Consider the following 19,357-nt stretch of genomic DNA (forward strand, 5'->3'; position numbering starts at 1 on the left):
CATATAACAAACATTTTCCATCAAGATCGGATCGGATTTGCTGTGAAGTCTTGTAGAGGTAACATAGACTTTTATAAATCCTGCGGCAAAATTTCCTTGGCGCTTTTCCTGTACGTAAAGTAATAAGGATGCACCTTATACAACGTGTTACCGAATTACGAAATACTGTTGAAGGGTACACAAGTATATTTCATAATGAATCAGTCAGTAAAAATATAAAATCAAAAGAAGCATAGTTATTTTCCATACAAAGTAATTCAAAACATTCAAAGTGACAACCCTAATGACGATAAAAGATCGACACGCGAATGTCAATTGTCAGGACTGTATCTGATTTATTTTAGTACAACTATGAAAGTGGTTTACTCAAATACTATTACCGTTTCGTTTTTACAGATAAGTCTCAGAGACAGTAAACAATGTACCTCTAAAGCATGTGAAGTAATATTGACGTTTTCATTTACACGCTGTTTACATTATGTCCCGGAAAATATGTGCAACATTTCATATATTTAGTAAGTGTTGATGCAGTTGGTAGCGGGCTAAACTTTTAGCGGTATAAGTTATTTAAAAATCCATACCCCTAATCGGTTCCCACGCGGCATCGTACCAGAACGCTTTAATGCTTGGTGGCTTGTGTTTGTCATTAGAGTAGTAACTAGCCACCGTCAAATCGACCACCAGACAAAAAGCTGAAGAAAAGAGACCCGCGCCATCATTTACCTTGATCAGTTCTGAATACCCTTTGTCTACTCAATTTCTATCTACATCATCATGTCATTACCGGCCCACTACAGGGCATGGATCTCCTCTCAGACATGCTCACGATGTTCTCCTTTTAATTATAATTTAATTGCTTAAAATTAAAAACGCACATAACCCTTAAGTTAGAGATGCGGACCAGGGATCAAACTCGTTTCCTCTTCAAGAAAGGCCGAAGGTCTAACCAATAGGCTTTCACCGCTCTAATTTCTATAGGTACAAATAAACACCTAACTTTATAATACCTACACCTAGATATCTATTTATAGTTTATAATCCATCAATTATAATGTCAGAAGATAGGTGGGTAAATAAAAAGAATCAATAAATATAATGAATGAAGTAAACACCTTTAATTAGTTGGTAATTCAAATCCTCAATGAATAACTAATTACGATTGGCATAGAATGGTCTTTAGGGTACCGTACCCAAATGAAAAAATGGTGGCGTATTTATTTCAGACTGCTGTATCTTATATCTTTAAACGAGCAATTCTTGTATATATATGTATATAATTGGAATTTCGGAATCGGCTCCAACGATTTTCATGTAATTTAGTATACAGGGGGTTTCGGGGGCTATAAATCGATCTAGCAAGGATTCCAATTTGGTGCAGGCGAAGCTGCACGGCTAGCTAGTATATATTATAGTTCTTAGGCAGAATTTTAATAATTTACAGCCATTATTTAACCGAGGTTCCTCACGATGTTTTCTTCACCGTTGAAGCAAGTGAAATTTTAATTACTCAATATGCACATAATTCATGCATGGATTCGAACTCGGAAAGTGAAGTCGAGCTCCTACACTCTGGGCTATCACCGCTTCGTTTACTAAAACATCAATAATGCATTACGAACTACAAACGACATTATCGCTGTTTGCTGTGTCAAACGAAACTTTTTCTTCTACATGTGGCTATGTACTACAAATAGCTTGGGGACAAAAGGTTTTTTTTGTACTTAGATACCTTAGTCATTTTTTTTTTGACTAACGGAGCACAGAACCCACAGCGGTTGTCTGTTTACTCACGCTTAACCGTTTTAACTTTTTGTAATGTTTTCGTTTAGAATAACTTATCCGGAATTTCGATTAGGGAGCGTCTACGTAAAAGTGCTCTGTACAAATTCGTCAAACAGTCCGCAGAAATGTTATCACTCCTATTTGGTAGTGCGACAGGAAACTCGACGCGATGTGGACGCCTGGTGCCGTCCTCGTGCTGGTGGCGCTCTGCAGCGCGGTGACCCGGGACCAGTTCTACCCCAACGGCCCTGGTCTGGACCAACGGTTACCCAGAGGAGCTGACGTATCCTCACCTGAGATACCTTTGAAAGTTCCCATAGTGTTCTTCGGCGAGACATACGAGTCTATATTTGTAAGTACATAATAAACTAAGTAGACTATTGCACACTTTCACTAACGACAAACAAAGCAATGCGTAAGCAAGTAAGGCCTAATCAAAGAATACTCCTTGGCATGGCGTTTTGGATTTTTGTGATATTTTGTGTTCGTATTATCAAATTTTTCATTTTCGTAAGGATTTAAAAACCGAATTTATATTTTTTTATTTATCAAGTGTTAGTTTACGAGTTCCCTAAACATTACGCACCGCCGAATCGGTGTCGCAATTTTAGAAGGCGCCTAACATCGTTAGTCATCTAAGAGTTGGTGAAACGTTTTTTTTTCTTTACGCATCACCAAAATCGTTAGGCATCCGATTTAAGTGTTTCCTAGGTGTTGTGAAAACGGGCATTTATCATCAACATTATCAACCTATAACCGGAGCACTGCAAGGCACGAGTCTAAGATGGTAGCCGTCTAACCTATTAACGGTATATCAGTTATTTAAAATCCATGCCCCAAATCGGTTACTACGCGGCATCGTACTAAAATCTTAAACGATTGGCGGCATGTGTGTGTTACGAGAGTGGTAACTAGCCAATGCCGAAGCTACCACCGAAGCCAAAGAAAGAAGGCCCGTACTTTCATCGAACTTGATCAGTTTCGAAGACCCTTTGTTGTCTTTTCAATTTCTATCATCATCTGATAAACGGAGTATATATATTTAAACTATACCTCAATTAAATCATCTTACTCACTGGGGTAGCTGGAAGAGATCTCTTATAGAGATAAGCTTTCCTTTGTACACTTCATGTATCTTATGTTCACAATCACAATTTATGGTACATAAATAATGAATAGATAAATAAAAAAAAATTATATCAACCCATTACCGGCCCACTATAGGGCACGAGTCTCGTTCCAGAGTGAAAATGGTTTACGCCGGCCACATAGACAAGTGCGGATTGGTAGACTTCGCACGAATTTGAGAACGTTATGGAGAACTCTTGATCATGCAGGTCTCCTCACGATGTTGTTCCTTATAGTTAGAGCTAGTGATATATAAATTGCTTAAATTGCATAACGCGAAAAGGTAAGAGGTGCGGGCCAGAGATAGAACCTTTGTGCCAAAGTGCATTGCAAAATATGTGCAACATTTCATCAAAATCGGCCAAGCAATGGTTTGTATGGAAACCAACTGTGGTGGTAGGTAAGTGACGATGCAGTGTATGACGGTAGCGGGCTAACCTGTTAGTGGTATAACAGTTATACAAAAATCCATACCCCTAATCGGCTCCTAGGCGACATCGTACCAGAACGCTAACGCGTGTGTGTGTCATTAGAGTGGTAACTAGCCAAATTCCTTCGTGTCAAGATCGATGAAGCGGACAAGCCAAGCATAGGTACAAACAAGTAGACACACTTTTACATAATAATATTAGTATACCCAGATATTGTCCGCGAGGTCGTAGGTATTTGTTTTGGGTTTTTTTTAAACCCGTGAAAGATAGTCCGAGAAATCAAACTGTTATCATCAGAACAACTCATATTATCAGGACATAATATTTCATTAAGTGTCGTCAATATGGTTCTCTAGGCAAGATCGCTTTCGTTGAGGCAACAAGGTTATCCGGTAGGAACTGCAACCTGTTTTTTTCCGGAATAAGAGGAATCCTGTATGCGAGCTATCCCTGCAGTCTGTACTCAATTTTGTACTGAAAATTTTCAGTGGTTTGAACGTAGGTAACAAACTAAAAAAATACATATACAAAGAGACAGACATAATTTTGTTTTTGAAAGTTTATTTATATTTATAAAGATCTCTTTAGATACTCGTATATAAATATTAGACAAGTTGCAGGTTTGCGTGAAAATGCGTGGGGAAGCAAATTGAAAACAATGAAATCGTTAAAAATTAATAGCTACCTACCATAAAAGATATGCACCGCTATGATATTATTATGTACCTAGTTATTTCTCTCATTCATTTAATATCCAAAGGCCGGTTTTTTTCAATATAATATTATACGTTAGGATTTTTATATTTTTCGACATTTTTTTCGTAATATCAAATCTATTTTAATTCCTCACTTAGGTTACGAAAAGTGAGTAGCTACTTATTTCCTTCAAAGGTCATAAAAAAAGTCTTAAAATACAATGCATCTAATACCTACTAGCTGCGATGTTAGACAAACGATACTGTATTCTGTAACTATTATGATAGGTTGCCAACTGGTCGTCTTCATAAAACCGCATTGGTAACTGATCCGCATTCCAACGTACTAACTACTGAACCAACGGGTCAGTCCATATTCGTAACGGGTAAAAATGTGCAAGCACGAAAATATGTGAATGCGACATTTATAAAATTGGCACAGTGCAAGAAAACAGTATTTGCATCAGAGAACGCCTCCAAACATTATTTCGGGAAACACCTAACTACCAAAGAAATTTAGTGTTTGCTGAAATATTTTCATTGTTCAGCGCACATAGCTCAGCGAGTCGTGAAGCTGAAGTGGCACGTTGGGGTCTTAAGGTGTTGGAATGGTGACCCCGCATCGGTAAACGTAGCGCTGGTCGGCCCCCTACGAGGTCCAGTAGACTGTCATTATGATGATTAGAATCCTCTTAAATTATGTTTACTGTTTCTCTACTATACCTACTATGTATTACGGACTCGTGTGGATATAGTTACGTTAAGAGTAAAATATTGTAAACTTCTCCTATTCCATGTTCCCGTGCTTTTCAATTCGTAATTCGCTTTATTTTTTAAACTAACGAAAAATATAATTCTGATGAAAACTAAAATTAATATTTAAAATAAATTATAAGCTGTCTAAAATTAATATTTACAATAACTATAAACCGTCTAAATGTTCACTTATGGGCATGGTACCCAAAATGCTGGCGCTATTGCCCCTTTGAATGGCTAGACTTAGCCGTTGGTTTAAATGAGCGCCCGCTCTTGGGTCACTAGACGTAAGGACCAATTTTTGGGACACGATTTTAATATTTTTTTAAGTGAAGGACAAAGGACTTTAGCAGTTGGACACGTTAATTATATCCATTGTCAGGGGATTACTTTTTTTATCTCCTGCCTGTGCTGTCCTGCTGGTGACATTTGCTTAGTACATCAATAATAATTATCTATTATTAAATGGTAATGGGTTGATATGATGATGATGATAAAAAAAAGAGTAGACCAGACGTCATGCTGGATGGTGATAAAAAATTGCAATAGAATATTTTTGCAACGCTTGCTATACTGATAATGTATTTGGTGCAGCGGACGGAAGCACACGTGGGCGGAGACACGTCCGTCACTGACCGTTCACTTTATGATTAATCCTATCCTCGAAAACGAAAGTTTTATACCTACCTATCACTTATGAGAGCCTAGTCATCGACAGGGTGAATTTTCTATACGCTTCGGGCGAGGCTAGTTGCATTCCTAAGACGTGCCACTTAGCGATTCAGCGTTCCGGTACGATGCCGTGTAGAAACCGATTAGGGGTATGGGTTCAACATTGTAACTGCCAAACCTCTTAACAGGTTAGCCTGTTACCATATTGGACTGACTTAATGATAGTTTAATTGCTTAAAATCATAGAAAAGTTAAGAGGAGGTGCTGGGATTCGATCTCGGGCTCCCGAAATTGAAGCCGAAGTCCTAAGCACAACTCTATCACCACTGGTTTTTTTACAGTAGGTAGGTAATTATTATTGACTAGCTGTTGCCCGCGACTTCGTTTGCGTTTGTTTTTGTTTTTCGAAAGACATGTGGCATTCGATTTAGGTGTAATTCTACGCACTTTATGTATTTAGGATAGCTAAGCCTTAAATGACGAGTTGGCTGCCGTCCGCTGAGGAGTTGTGTCCTCTATTTTCAATCACATTCATCAGATCTACACGAAATTTGGGCAAAATTAAACAGACATTATAACCTGTAAAGTACAAAATTAATTCTTTAAATCGGTTTTCATTTGACGGTGTTATCTTGTAAAATCGTCAAACACCTACTTATCCCTCTCCCAAAAGAACTGAGCTTAATTTCGGGATAAAAAGCTTCCTATATTAATTCTAATACCTTCAGAAATACGTGTACAAAGTTTCATGATGATCGGTTTAGTAGTTTTTGCGTGAAAGCGTAACAAACAAACTTACATTCACATTTATAATATTAGTAAGTAAAATGAACTAAGCATATGGTAGTCTACCAATCCGCACATGGCCAGCGTGGTAGACAGTCGGCTACGGCCTAAACCCTCATTCTTAGTCAGAGAGTAGACCCGTTCCCTGAAGTGGTCCGGTAATAAGTTCATGACGATGAAGCAGAAGATGAGGAAACCATCGTCTATTAACAGTGCAACACTTCGCAGGAAGGCCAGTGACATGTCTCGCAACCTGCAGCCATGTGTCCATCAACCTAAGGCGTACTTGTTAAGCCTCATGTGCGTAACTTTATTTCAGGCTTCACCCATAAAAATTAAACATTGTATATCAATTAAACAATTTACAAATTAAATGAAATTGCATTTCAAAATAAATAAATCAATTTAGAAACATAGATGTAAATTAAAAATTAAAATAAATACAATCAAAAACGAATCAACCAAATAAACAATAAGAATGATCCCTCAATACGGTCTTAGCGGCATTGGATTTGCAACGTGTCTATCACAACAATGCCGGAGGTAGTGACATTAAAAATAAATTAAATAGTTCAAACAAACTAAAAACACGCTTAGTATAAAAAAACTAAACTAATTTCTACCTTTTAGTTTAGTTTATTTGTTACAGCGATTTTTTTTAGTTTTTCTTGACCTATTATTTTTATTAGAGCAAAATTAATCCGTAACCCATTCACCATCAAAGAGATAAATAAAGATCAAAGAGAGAAGTTAAAGATAATGGTTGGAAATTAAAATGAACATCATACCTGCCTTAGTGTCTATTAAATTAACAAAAATCTTATTTTACAAATTAAAAAAGTGACAGCTAACGCCCTCTACCATCTTCAGCTTAATGTTTTCTGTGGAATTTGTTAGGTACGCGAACACCTTATTTTTTTTAAATTTGGGTCTAGATGGCGCTGTAGTAATTAGTAAAAAATCTTATTTTTTATAGTGAAAATTGGAATAATCTTCTCAGATTAGTGTATTGTCATCGGTCCTCGATATGTCTACAAAATTTGAAAGAAACCTGACCTTTCAAAGTGGGACAAAATCGAGCTCAAAGGGGTCGGTTACATACATACAGGTGAAGCTGATATAAAGCGTGTAATTACACCGACAACCACACCCGACGTCACTTTTGTTTATTTATTGTATGGAAAAGTGACGTTGGCAGTGATTGCAAGATTTACCCTGTTGCAAGACTGTCGTGAGATCCGCAATCACCTGCGGAACACAGAATTGCAAAAATGCTGATTAGCGGCAGAAATAAGCATGGAAGTACTTCCACGGACGAGCTATATCACAAGGAGCTCTACTACTACTTAATCTAGTGGTTAACATGTTCAAGAACGAATCATGAAAGCGGACCAGGGTTCGATTTCCCGCACAGGTCAAAAATTCTTAGGTTTGGTCACAATCTTTGTTGACCGCCTAATTCGCCATAAAATGTAGTGCGAGTCCCACGTGCGAATCCCTCCGCAATTGGCCGGTTTTTTAATATCGATGATAGGTATTTTCGTTAATCTTTGCACGCGAGCTAATGGCAATACACTGACTTTGTAATTGAAAATTACATATACGAAAACTGTGTGTTATGCAAATAAAGATCTATTCTATATTCTATTTTATTCAATACGTATACTCAGCAATGCATATTCAGCAATTTACTTGCCTTCTTTTCGTTTTTTTTTGGTAGAATCGGCATTAGTTTTCGCTTAGTTATTTTACCTTCATTAGTTTTTTTATTCCACTAAGTATGAACTAATGATGCAGTTTAAGTAACGGGCTAACATGTTCGGGGTGTATGCCAGCACTGGCGTGCATAGAGGGTATACATATAACATAGGTATGCAGATGATATACAATGAAGGAAATCTCCAGTACCAGTTATAATTACTTAAGCGTAGGCTTTTTATAACTCTTACAATGACTATCCTTAAGTTTTTTTATAGCTCTTACTGAAGATTTTCTTTATTTTATATCATCTGCATACCCTGTGTATACCCTCTATGCACGCCACTGTAATGCCAGGAGTATCTCTTCGTGATCAAATCAGAAATGAGGAGAGCCGTAGAAGAACTAGAGTTACCGACATAGCTCAGCGAGTCGCGAAGCTGAAGTAGCAATGGGCAGGGCACATAGCTCGGAGAATCGATGGACGTTGGGTCTTCAGGTGTTGGAAAAGCGCATCGGTAAACGCAGTGTTGGTCGGCCCCCAATAAGCTGGACAGATGACATCAGGCGAGTCGCTGGGAGTCGCTGGAGGCAAGCGGCCCAGGACCGTGGATTGTGGAACTCCTTACATAAGACCCAGTAGTGGACGGCCATTGCTTGAAATTATGATGTTGGGCGGTATGGTAGTTATCATGTATTAAACCCATTCCCCCGATTCGCATCTACTCAGTACTCTGTAAGCGGGACGCTAAATCGTTCGGCAGCAAATGATAAAGATCTCTCATAATGATATTTTAGAGCAAGTACCCACCACGCTACTCTAATGCGGGTTGTCAAACTCTCGGGCCAGCGCAATTAATATGATAATTAATGTGTCTTGTTTGCCTAATTCATTTAAAACAATATCTATTGTTTTAAGTTTCGGTCACTGCCCTAGTTCGATAGGTTAGCCGGATCATTATAATTTACGATTAACTTCACACGTGTAGGCAGTGCCGGATTAAGACTACTTACCATAGCCTAGTGGTTATGACTTCGGCTGACTTCTAGAGGACCGTGTTCGAAACCCAGCACGCACCTAAAAATTTTCTAAGTTATGAGCGTTTTAAGTAATTAAAATATCACTTGCTTCATCGTGAGGAAACCTGCATGCCTGAGAGTTCTCCGTAATGTTCTTAAAGGCGTGTGAAGTCCACCAATCCGTGGGCCAGCGTGGTGGACTACGGCCTTAACCATTCTCATTGTGAAAGGAGACCCGTTCCCTTTAGTGGGCTGGTAATGGGTTGACATGATGTTGATGATGATGAGGATTAAATAAAAAATATATATATTGTACGGCCTGCGCCGCGCCGCGGTTTCGCTATAGTAACAATGCAATGTGCGATGTCAGCATTATCGCTGTACATAAAACCACGCCCTGAGTTTTTGTTGTATAAAAATATAAATTGATTTACGTATAGTAAAGTAGTCAGTAAGTATATAATTCGATATAGTTGATTGAAGGTAGCAGTAGTGAGTTAGTTAGTTGGTTAAGTTTTAGTTAGTTGAGAGCAAACGTCAGTTTTTGGTAAGTGGATGAAATCTGTAGCGATAATGCCGACACCTCAACAATATGCGTTGTCAGCATTATCGCTGTACATACAAACACGCCCTGGGTGTTGTTGTAGAAAAATATAAATCGTTTGTGGTAATTATTAATGGTAAAACTAGAAGTATCAAATTTTCTAAAATGTGCGAGTTTGTTTTTACAAATACTGAAATGCTATTTTCAAGTGCTTAAAAATATCAGTTTATCGTGTTACTTAACTATTTTTTACTATAAGTAGGTAAATAATGTTGTGACTAATCTATACTTATCTGAATTCATACTAATATACAAGATTCGAAGTATGTCTTACCGCCAAACCCATGCACCGATCTTGATGAAAAGCAAATGTATAGCCTGACGAAGTTTCGGAACTTTGTTCGCATTTTTACGCTAGGTGGATGATAGGTAATATATGTTTTAATGTATAATGCCGGTAAACGCAGCGTTGGTAGGCATCCCCACGAGGTGGACGGATGACATCAAGAAGTCGCAGGGAACCCAATCGGCACAAGACCGTGGTATTTGGAACTCCCTACAAAAGACCTGTGACCAGCGAAGTGTGCAGTGAACGTCCATTAGTTGACATGATGATGATGATGTTTATATTGTATGGAGTTGTAGGCGGAGCGCACGCATCAGTTTCATCGCATCAGTCAGTGAAAATGATTGAAGCGAGAGTGCTTATTCGAATGCCAGTGCAGATTAGAACTTCAGCAAGTACTTGCCCATAGCACTTGTTGCAAGTCAAGAGTACCCAGTGCTAGAGACAAGTCGAGTGCCAATGCTAGCCTACCTGATAGTGCTACCAGTTCGCTGCTAGTGTATATATAAGTAATACCTAGAAACCATGCCTAATGACATTTCCCACTGGCAACGTTACTGCAAAGTTGATAATATAAGATCTATTTTCGGATTATAAACGGACGAAGTCGTAGAAAACAATTACTAATAATAATTAACACAATGGCTAACATTAATAAACACGATCTTTAAGTAATTAAAGTAAAATAAACATCATATTAAATACCGTGTATTTAGAAAATTTGTTGAATCTTATCAGTTGAGTGCCAAGACCCCAGTGTGTGGATGAAGTCTTCAATACCTACCTATTGTTATCAACGAGGGGTCATAGGCGACGTTTGTACCTATCTAATCGAGAAAGATAAATTACTATGTACTGTAGGTATAGTTTCTTACGTAAGAAATGTATTCAAGACACATGGTAGTTTATTATTTACGTAGGCACCACAGCTGGCCACAACCATTTCATAGGCTAATGCCCATTTTCACTACATCTAGGAAACGCATAAATCGGATGCCTAATGATTTGGGTGATGCGCAGAGAAAAAACATTTCACCATCTCTTACTTAATGATCACTAACGATATTAAGCGCCACTAAAATTACGACACCAATTCGGCGGTGCGTAATATTTATGGAACTCGAAAGGTGAAAAAAATATAATTTCGGTGTTTTTAATCATCTTAAATCCATAAAAACTAAAACGATGATAATACAAAAACAAAATACCAAACCGTCTGGCAAGACAAATGACAAGTTAGGTAATATAAGTTGGCAAGTGAAAATCGATTGGAACTTAGGCATTACACATTGTTCGTTGTAAGCGAAAGCGGGCATAAGTAGTACGGGGGGACGTTTTTTTTTTTTGTTCCACCACAAATTAGTCCACGACAGCAATCTCACATGCCAATCCATTAATATATTCCTACAAGATAACAGAAATTATTTGATTTTTGGTTTTTTTCTAATCAAATTTATATTAAAATCATCAAATGACCTCTGACTATTTCAGTTGTAACCATGCAACTCTTATTTTATATCTGCTGACAGCTTAACATTCTCTTACAGGCACGTGATGGTTGACGCTAATTACCTAACTCGGATTTATAAAACAATCAACTCTATCACATAGAGGATATTCGTTAGGATTTAGTTTGTCAGTCTACAAACAGTTATTTGCTCTTTACTTTCAGGTCAACAATTACGGCGTGCTATCATTCAGATCAGACATCCCCACTTTTCTCAATGCAGAGTTTCCTTTGCCCTACCCATCAATAGCAGCGTTCTACTCAAACATAAACACCACTGAGACAGGCGCGGTCTACTACAGGGAATCAAATGAATCCTACGTTCTTCTTAAAGCAGAAGAAAGCATCCAAAACAATTTCCACGATTACTACGATTTTAAGCCAACTAGCGTTTTCATCGCTAGCTGGATTGAAGTATCTTCCTACTCCAGCATACAGAGATACGACAGAAAGAACACTTTCCAAATTGCAGTAATAAGCAATGGCACGGAAAGTTTCGTTGAGATTTTGTACCCCGAGCGAGAGATTCAGTGGATTCAAAGAGAAACGCCCCCAGGAGAGTTACCTGATGCAAAAGCTCAAGCTGGTTTCGTAGCGGAAGACGGCCGTCTCTTCACTCTCAGGGGTTCTGGCAGTCACCAAATTAGAAACATCGTCTCGTAAGTGTTTACATTTATTAATATTAATTAATTATAGCCAATTAAATTTAAAAGTTCTATTTTTCCAGATGGTCGAACACCCAGGAACCTGGAAAATACGTGTTTCGGGTAGGAAACATACCAAGAGAAGGCCTGGTAGTAGTTCCTGATCAGTACGATCAATACGAAGTTGAAGTGGCTGAAGAATCTAAAACCTGCGCTCAGAGCGGTCCCAGCGTGTGCCATCTGCAAGCGAGATGCGTCGACTATCAAGCCGGAATCTGTTGTCAGTGTAAAGAGGGCTTTTATGGAAATGGAAAAACTTGCATCAAAAATGATGTTCCAATAAGAGTGCACGGGAAACTTAATGGAGTAATAAATGATGAGAGTTTTAATGACGTCGATATACAAGCGTATGTGGTCGTCGCCGATGGACGGTCATACACAGCTATATCACAAGCCCCGAACGGTTTGGGAGGCAGTTTGCAACTCTTAAATGTTCTCGGTGGAGTAACAGGGTGGTTGTTTGCGAAACCATCTGGTACAGCGAAAAATGGATACCAACTAACAGGAGGCGTCTTCAATCATACCGCAGATATCTTTTTCCCCGAATCTGGTGACAGAATAACTATTAATCAAGAATATATTGGCCAGGATGTGTTCGATCAGGTAGCCATGGATACAGATATACGGGGAACTCTACCACGGATTAGTCCTGGATCCAGACTTGATATAACCGAATACGAAGAGCAGTACACTATTGTTGAACCAGGTCAAATACACAGCGCGTCAGACCGGACCTTCTCAGACAGAACAACGGGCCAGAAATATGTACAGAGGATTTCACAAACGTTTTCATATAACCCTTGCAAATTCGCGCCTTCTTCGGAAGAGTCACACTTAACTTTGAAAGTTTACAAGAATTATTTAGGTTACGAACCGAGGGAAAACATTGTAAGATACGGCACCAGTAACAAAATTCAAGAAATTGGTCGCGAAGATCCCTGTATAAAGGGCCGCTTGGAATGTGCTCCCCACAGCAAGTGCATTGCCCAAGGAGATTCGTTTACGTGCGTCTGTGAAACAGGTTTCACTAGCCTTTACTACGCTGAAATAACTGTATGTGTTGATGTCGATGAATGCGAAGCTGGAACACACAACTGTGATACCAACGCCGATTGCAATAATCGCGACGGCAGTTTTGAGTGTAGATGTAGACCCGGTTATGAAGGCAATGGCATAAGTTGTAATCGGGTGTCTCAGTGTAGAAACAAGGCATGCGATCCAAACGCGCAATGTATAGACAATAATTCTGCCGCGGAAGCCATATGTATATGTAACCCCGGATATACTGGAGATGGAATAAGTTGTTACGATACCACGTGCAGTAATTGTTCCCCGTACGCATATTGCGGTTTCCCAGAAGGGAATACCAAACTCCAGTGCCGATGCAACCCTGGCTATGTCGGCGATGGTTACAATTGTGTTTATGCTTACTCATCCACTGAACCATATATCGACACAACTACAGTAGATGACGTAACGGAACCTTTTGAAATATCTACTTTACAATCAACTACCCCTGCCTTATCTGATACCGAATATAATGAACATTATGTGCTACCGAATTGCGATAACTTCGGTTGTGAATGCCCTTCTGGGTATTCTAGTTTCAAACATAGAGGCAACGATTTGTGCCGTATCGACATTTACGGTGGTGATAACAATGAGGAAAAGAAAGACAACTCAAGTGAGTAAAACTGTTAAGTAAAAATGTTTGAAAGGTCTATAGCCTGGAGATACTAAAAGCGAGGTATACCAGAGTGTTAAAAGTGCCCGTGGCAGAGTTTTAACTATCACAGTAATTTATTCCAGATAGACGTGGGTTACTTAAATTGAAATACAAAAATTGTATTTAATATAATTAAATAGGTTGCAGAACTTTAAATAGTCATCACAATTTAGTTTCGATACATTTTTTGATAATCCTGTTAGGCTAATTAATCTTCGGAACTGCTCAACCGATTTTAATGGAACTTTTAGTTCGGGAGAAAATTTTATTTTAAAAGCTATCTACGCTACTTTTGACTGCGGGTAAGACCATACCTATTGTAAGGGATTTTAATTCTTCTCTGTCGATGCGATAAAGTAACACGTAGCTTTTAGTTTAAAATATCATTGTTCTGTTCCAGTCACGTGCAACAGCGATGCAGACTGTCCACCAAATGCGATTTGCTCATTCGCACCAGAATCATATTTATCCAATGATCAGGAACACGGCCAGTGTGTATGCCCCGAAGGATACGAAGGCGATGCGTACGAATGTATCGAACGCTCAGGAACCAGCTGCTCATGTGGCCCCAGTGCGCATTGCATTGACACAGCCGCGGGAGAACTAATATGCGTGTGTGACTTAGGTTACCACGGAGACGGTTACGTGTGCAGACCGAACTTCAGTTGTACAAATAATTCCGACTGCGAATACTACGCTGAATGCCAACCAGACCCGAACACAGGGGAGAATGTGTGCCAATGTATCGACGGGTACATCAAGGATCAGAGCGACGCGTGCATTCCTGACCAACAACTCTGCAATGGAGCCGTGTGTGCCCAGCACGCGTCCTGCTTATACGACGATACCATTCAAATGAGTTATTGCCACTGCGACAAAGGTTACGAAGGTGACGCAATCCTGAAATGTGTGCCAATAGCACAAACCTGCGAAGTAACCCATGAATGCGGCATTAACGCTATATGCACTCCTAGTGAAGGATCCTACAGTTGCGTCTGCCTCGAGGGATTCTTCGGAGACGGTTACACGTGTACCCAAGATTGCAGGACTAACATCAATCTATGCGATGTCCATGCTTACTGCGTCAAAACAACTGACGCTTACGAATGCGAATGCAAAAACGGATACACTGGCAATGGGAACAATTGCGATCTGATTCCGAGGGAAGCTGGTAACTTCCTTGTTGCTAGTGAGGGAGCATCAGTGTATCGAGTGCCTTTTTCGGTGACGCTGAGGAACTTTGCGACGCCATTGAATAGTGCTGTTTATCAAATCGCAGTTGGACTTGATGTCGACTGTCTGGCTGGAAACATTTATTGGGGAGACGTAGGAGCCAGTTCTATTAAACGGACGTCTTACGATGGTTCTCGATTTGAAGAGTTTCTATCAAATGGTAAGCTATAAGTATTACTAATTTTATGCAACTACCATGCTATGTGTTGACGACAGATCTCGGTGTCGCAGGTGTAGTACGAGACGACTAAGGGAATATTACGGAGAACGGGCAGCAGCGTCTTTTGCTCTTCAACTAGCATCTACTACGCTCTCAAACCGTCTATCCAGCGTGATGATTATGTGCAAATCCTCTCTCTAAACTTTAGTCCCGGAGTAGACTGTTATGAGCTATTGATGATACAACTACCTACACTGCACAACATGTAAAATTTTAATGAAGTAATTCCACTGACTTTATGGTTCTCTCATGATGTTAACCATCACCGTTAAAGCAAGTGATTCTGCAAAAGTTAGGGGAAGCACACGCGTTGTTTAAATTCTGAACGAGTAAGTAGCGCCTGAGCCAAAGACCGATTGGGGTAAGATGCCCGTGTAAAAAGAGAAGAAGTAAGAAGACCGTGTACCTAATCTTAATTTTATTTGCAGGAGTCCAATCTCCAGAGGGAATAGCAGTTGATTGGGAAGCAAGAAACATATTCTGGACGGACTCCAAAAAGTTGACAATCGAGGTCATCAACATAGATACTAAGTTGAGAAAGGTGTTGTTCGAGAAAGATGGCATATCAAATCCCCGCGGAATTGCAGTGCATCCTGGAATTGGGTGAGTTAAACTTCGAGCGCCCTCCTGCATTTTCATTTTATTTCATTACCTAAGAGTCAAATTAAACTATTTGACCGCGCCTAATGTAAAAATAATCCGAACAGGATTCTTTGGAAAGATTTTTTGGTTTACCACAGCACTAAAAAAAATAGTTTGAAAATGATTATTAATGATTTCTAAAAAAATATGCAAGTTTAAAAAGAAATTTATGCGAACCTATAAACTCTTTTTTTTTCGTTCCGAAAACTTCGAAGATAAGGAAAAGCAGCCATCTTTATTTCCAACCAGTACGCCTAATTAATGTCCATTTTTATTATATTAAGTAAAAGATTTTAAAAATTATTGAATACTCGCAGAAAAGTTTTCTGGTCGGACTGGTATCGCTCTGGGCCGAAGATCGAATGGGCGAACATGGACGGTTCCCAGCGAGGTGTGTTCCTGGACCAGTCAGATGTCAAGTTGCCAAACTCCTTGGCTATAGATTGGAAGAGGGATAGACTCTGCTACAGTGACGCTGGTCTCCTTATCATCAAATGCGTGAGCATTCAAACCATGGAGAGAGAAATCATCGCGGAAAATTGCTCATACCCATTCGGTCTTGCTATCAACGGAGATACGTTCTATTGGACGGATTGGAAAACGTAAGTATTATTTATTAACTATCCAAAATCTTCAAATGGCAGGTTAATTTTATGTATCGGTCAGCATATATGCTGTATGATGAAAACTATAGCGACTGGGACATTTGATATACGAAAATTTACGTTATTGTACTACACATTGTATAAAAGGTTTTTATCAGACGTTTAGAAAACATTATATCAAAAGACTTTAAGAATGTCGGGCGGATGTACTCAAGGAATAATAATATTAAAATAACTTTAATTTTATAAACGCTCCGATATCGTAAAACGTAATGTGTTGCAAGCCGAATATAAGTAGAATTTATTCGTCAACGGCGGGTCATTTTAATGTAATGATTTCTAAACATTCGATAACGTACATCCAAACAGTGTTTTTGAACAGGGCATGAAGCAGGGAAATGTCATAAAATGAAAAACCTCATCCTATGCGAATTTTATAAAATTGATTTATTGAATGACCCGAGAATTATGAAATTATAGATTCCCAAATCAAAGAAGCCAGGGATCGAACTCGGGATCTCTCTCTTATATGACCTAAGCGCTTACTGTGTCAGGGAACTCGTCAAGACCTCAAACCCCAAACCTGTGACTTGTGAGTTCCCAACGAGTCATACCCAATCGTGTCACACTGTGACTCGTTGGGAATTTTTTTACCAACGAGTAACACTGTCCCTTGGATATTTACTTAGGAACCATAAACGGATCCTTATTTTTGGTACGTTTCTTAACTTGTTAACAATGTCCATGATGTTGCAGGCGGAAGATCGAGTTCGTTAACCATTTGACCCAAGTCAAGGGTCAAGTGCCAGTCGCGATTGCGTCCAGGAGGCTGTACGGGGTCGCAGTGGCCCCCGACCGCTGTCCCGACCAACGTAACGTGTGCGGAATAAGAAATGGTAACTGTGGCTCCGACCAGATATGCTTACCGAACGGTCAGGGAGGCAGGACTTGTGTAAGTGGGAATTAAACTACTAGGGCCTTATAAATAGACGTGGCATAACGTCGGAGTAGTTATTCAGCGTTTTATCAGTCTGACATTTACACTGGAATTCATAGACAAAGTCCTCAGCTCAGCGAACGAAAAAAACATAGAAGTCGCCCTTCCTAATAAATTAATATCAGCGCACGTACAAATAATTGAATCGCAAAATAGATGATTGGTTCTACTGTATGTCATGCAGCACGGGACGAGCCGAAATTTGCCGAAATATTTTCATTCCTTTTAAGTACCTAAATTTGTGCGTATACACACACACAAACACACACGTGCACACACGTTTTTGTCAGCATGCTAACTATTAGAGAACTCAAAACACCATTGGTGTGTCCTTTGTTACATCTCTAGTACCTAATTATTTCAATGACTTAATCAATGTTTGGGAAGGCACTGGCCCCTAAGATACGTTACTTTACTAGTTTTGGGGTCAGGATTCCAAATAATGATTGCACTGAGTTTTACTAATAAAGATTTTTCGATTTTCTACCTCTACTTCTTGAAATGACTGAGTCAGTTGACATTTAAGGTTAAAGTGATACGCATAGATAATTCTGTATGTATGAAACCAAAGATTACTAATCTATTTATTTAAACATGTCTATGAAAGACCACAAAAGATGGTTCAACATTGAGCCCCGTAATAAATGTTGAATGTTATATTTTGGGGGACTGTTCATCTCTCGGCTATGAATTCCAGTGCTAATATTGGACAGAAGCAGGCGTTACTTTGCGGATTTCCATCACTGGCAATGACCCTTAAGCTAAATTTCTATACTCCGAAAAGCAGGAGAATCTATAGGGTGCAATTTATAATTTCTTCAATCTTTATACTCCACACAAAATAGATCTTCCACAATGTACTCTGTACGCACGTTCGCTCCGACACCTTCACATCCTTAGATTTTGACTTTACAATGATGGCTTATATTCATCTCCTGAAAATGCTCTACAGACGATCTGTTTGTTGTGGAGTAAGCCTAAAGATTGAAGAAAATATAAACTGCACGGTACAGAATCTCTCCTGCTCTTCGCGAAGTAACTTTCAGTTGAAGTGTTTCACTTATTTAACTATTCCGAAGTTATTTTGTACGGCCTCTAGATTACATCCTTCAAGTCCGGGTGGGTAAAGTCGACACTGCCCGAGCAAACTCTTACTTTCACGGAATTTATGTAGCCTTAGTAGGTACAAGATTCCCTCGCTCGCAAATCGAGTTAAAACGTACTATATCCTTTTTACCTCTGCCTTTATAATATCGAGCCGTGCAAACTTGAATTTAGTCCACCTTTTTCCGGAACTTAAGCAGTTTCAATATCGACTTTGCATACCCAGTGGACTTTGCTCATATCATTATTCTTCTTCGTTTAGTAAGAAGATGATTTTTCAAAAACACCAACTTTACAAATAAAGGTACTAAACATAGTTTTCAATTCAAAATTTGAAAAAGCTTCATACGAACCCCGCAGGGTGATAACGTATCTCGCGACAGCAATGCGACAGGCGTAAATCTTGCAATCGCTGTTGTCAAACGTCACTTTTCTATAATAATAAATAAACAAAAGTGACGTTTGACAGCAGTCATTGCAAGATTTACGCCTGTCGCATTGCTGTCGCGAGATACGTAATCACCCTGCCGAACTGTTAAAGGTAGATTTTAAAAACACATTTTCATCCTTTAACCTTTAACTATGGACATGGGGTCACACAGACCTTTGTTCACTGTTGATTTCTTAATATAACATATTTCATACCATCCCCCGCGGAAGTGTCACAGTAGCTTTATGTTTAACGCCCAAACGTTTAGTAAAGGAAGAGGTGGTCCGATGTCTTAAACAAACAACGCACAGGTATTTCAAGTTTAAACGGG

At 39.2% G+C, this 19,357-nt stretch overlaps 1 protein-coding gene across 1 annotated transcript; it reads left to right on the top strand.

The window, feature by feature from the left end:
- Positions 1 to 1,943: 1,943 nt before the first annotated feature.
- On the top strand, positions 1,944 to 19,003 carry LOC120627461 (nidogen). The gene is made up of 7 exons (XM_039895463.1): positions 1,944 to 2,134; positions 11,531 to 12,024; positions 12,093 to 13,753; positions 14,196 to 15,188; positions 15,677 to 15,851; positions 16,208 to 16,492; positions 17,252 to 19,003. The coding sequence occupies exons 1-7, from the start codon at positions 1,952 to 1,954 to the stop codon at positions 17,460 to 17,462; spliced, it is 4,002 nt and encodes a 1,333-aa protein (XP_039751397.1). The 5' UTR covers positions 1,944 to 1,951; the 3' UTR covers positions 17,463 to 19,003.
- Positions 19,004 to 19,357: the final 354 nt, after the last annotated feature.

Source organism: Pararge aegeria, chromosome 11 (assembly GCF_905163445.1).
Source record: "Pararge aegeria chromosome 11, ilParAegt1.1, whole genome shotgun sequence".
NCBI lineage: Eukaryota > Metazoa > Arthropoda > Insecta > Lepidoptera > Nymphalidae > Pararge > Pararge aegeria.

Bases quoted from the DNA above. Each gene is read 5' to 3' on its own strand.
- LOC120627461 (XM_039895463.1), top strand. From the start codon at position 1,952: ATGTGGACGCCTGGTGCCGTCCTCGTGCTGGTGGCGCTCTGCAGCGCG. The intron at 15,189-15,676 runs GTAAGCTATAAG...TTTTATTTGCAG, and splicing joins TGAAGAGTTTCTATCAAATG to GAGTCCAATCTCCAGAGGGA. The intron at 15,852-16,207 runs GTGAGTTAAACT...GAATACTCGCAG, and splicing joins GCAGTGCATCCTGGAATTGG to AAAAGTTTTCTGGTCGGACT.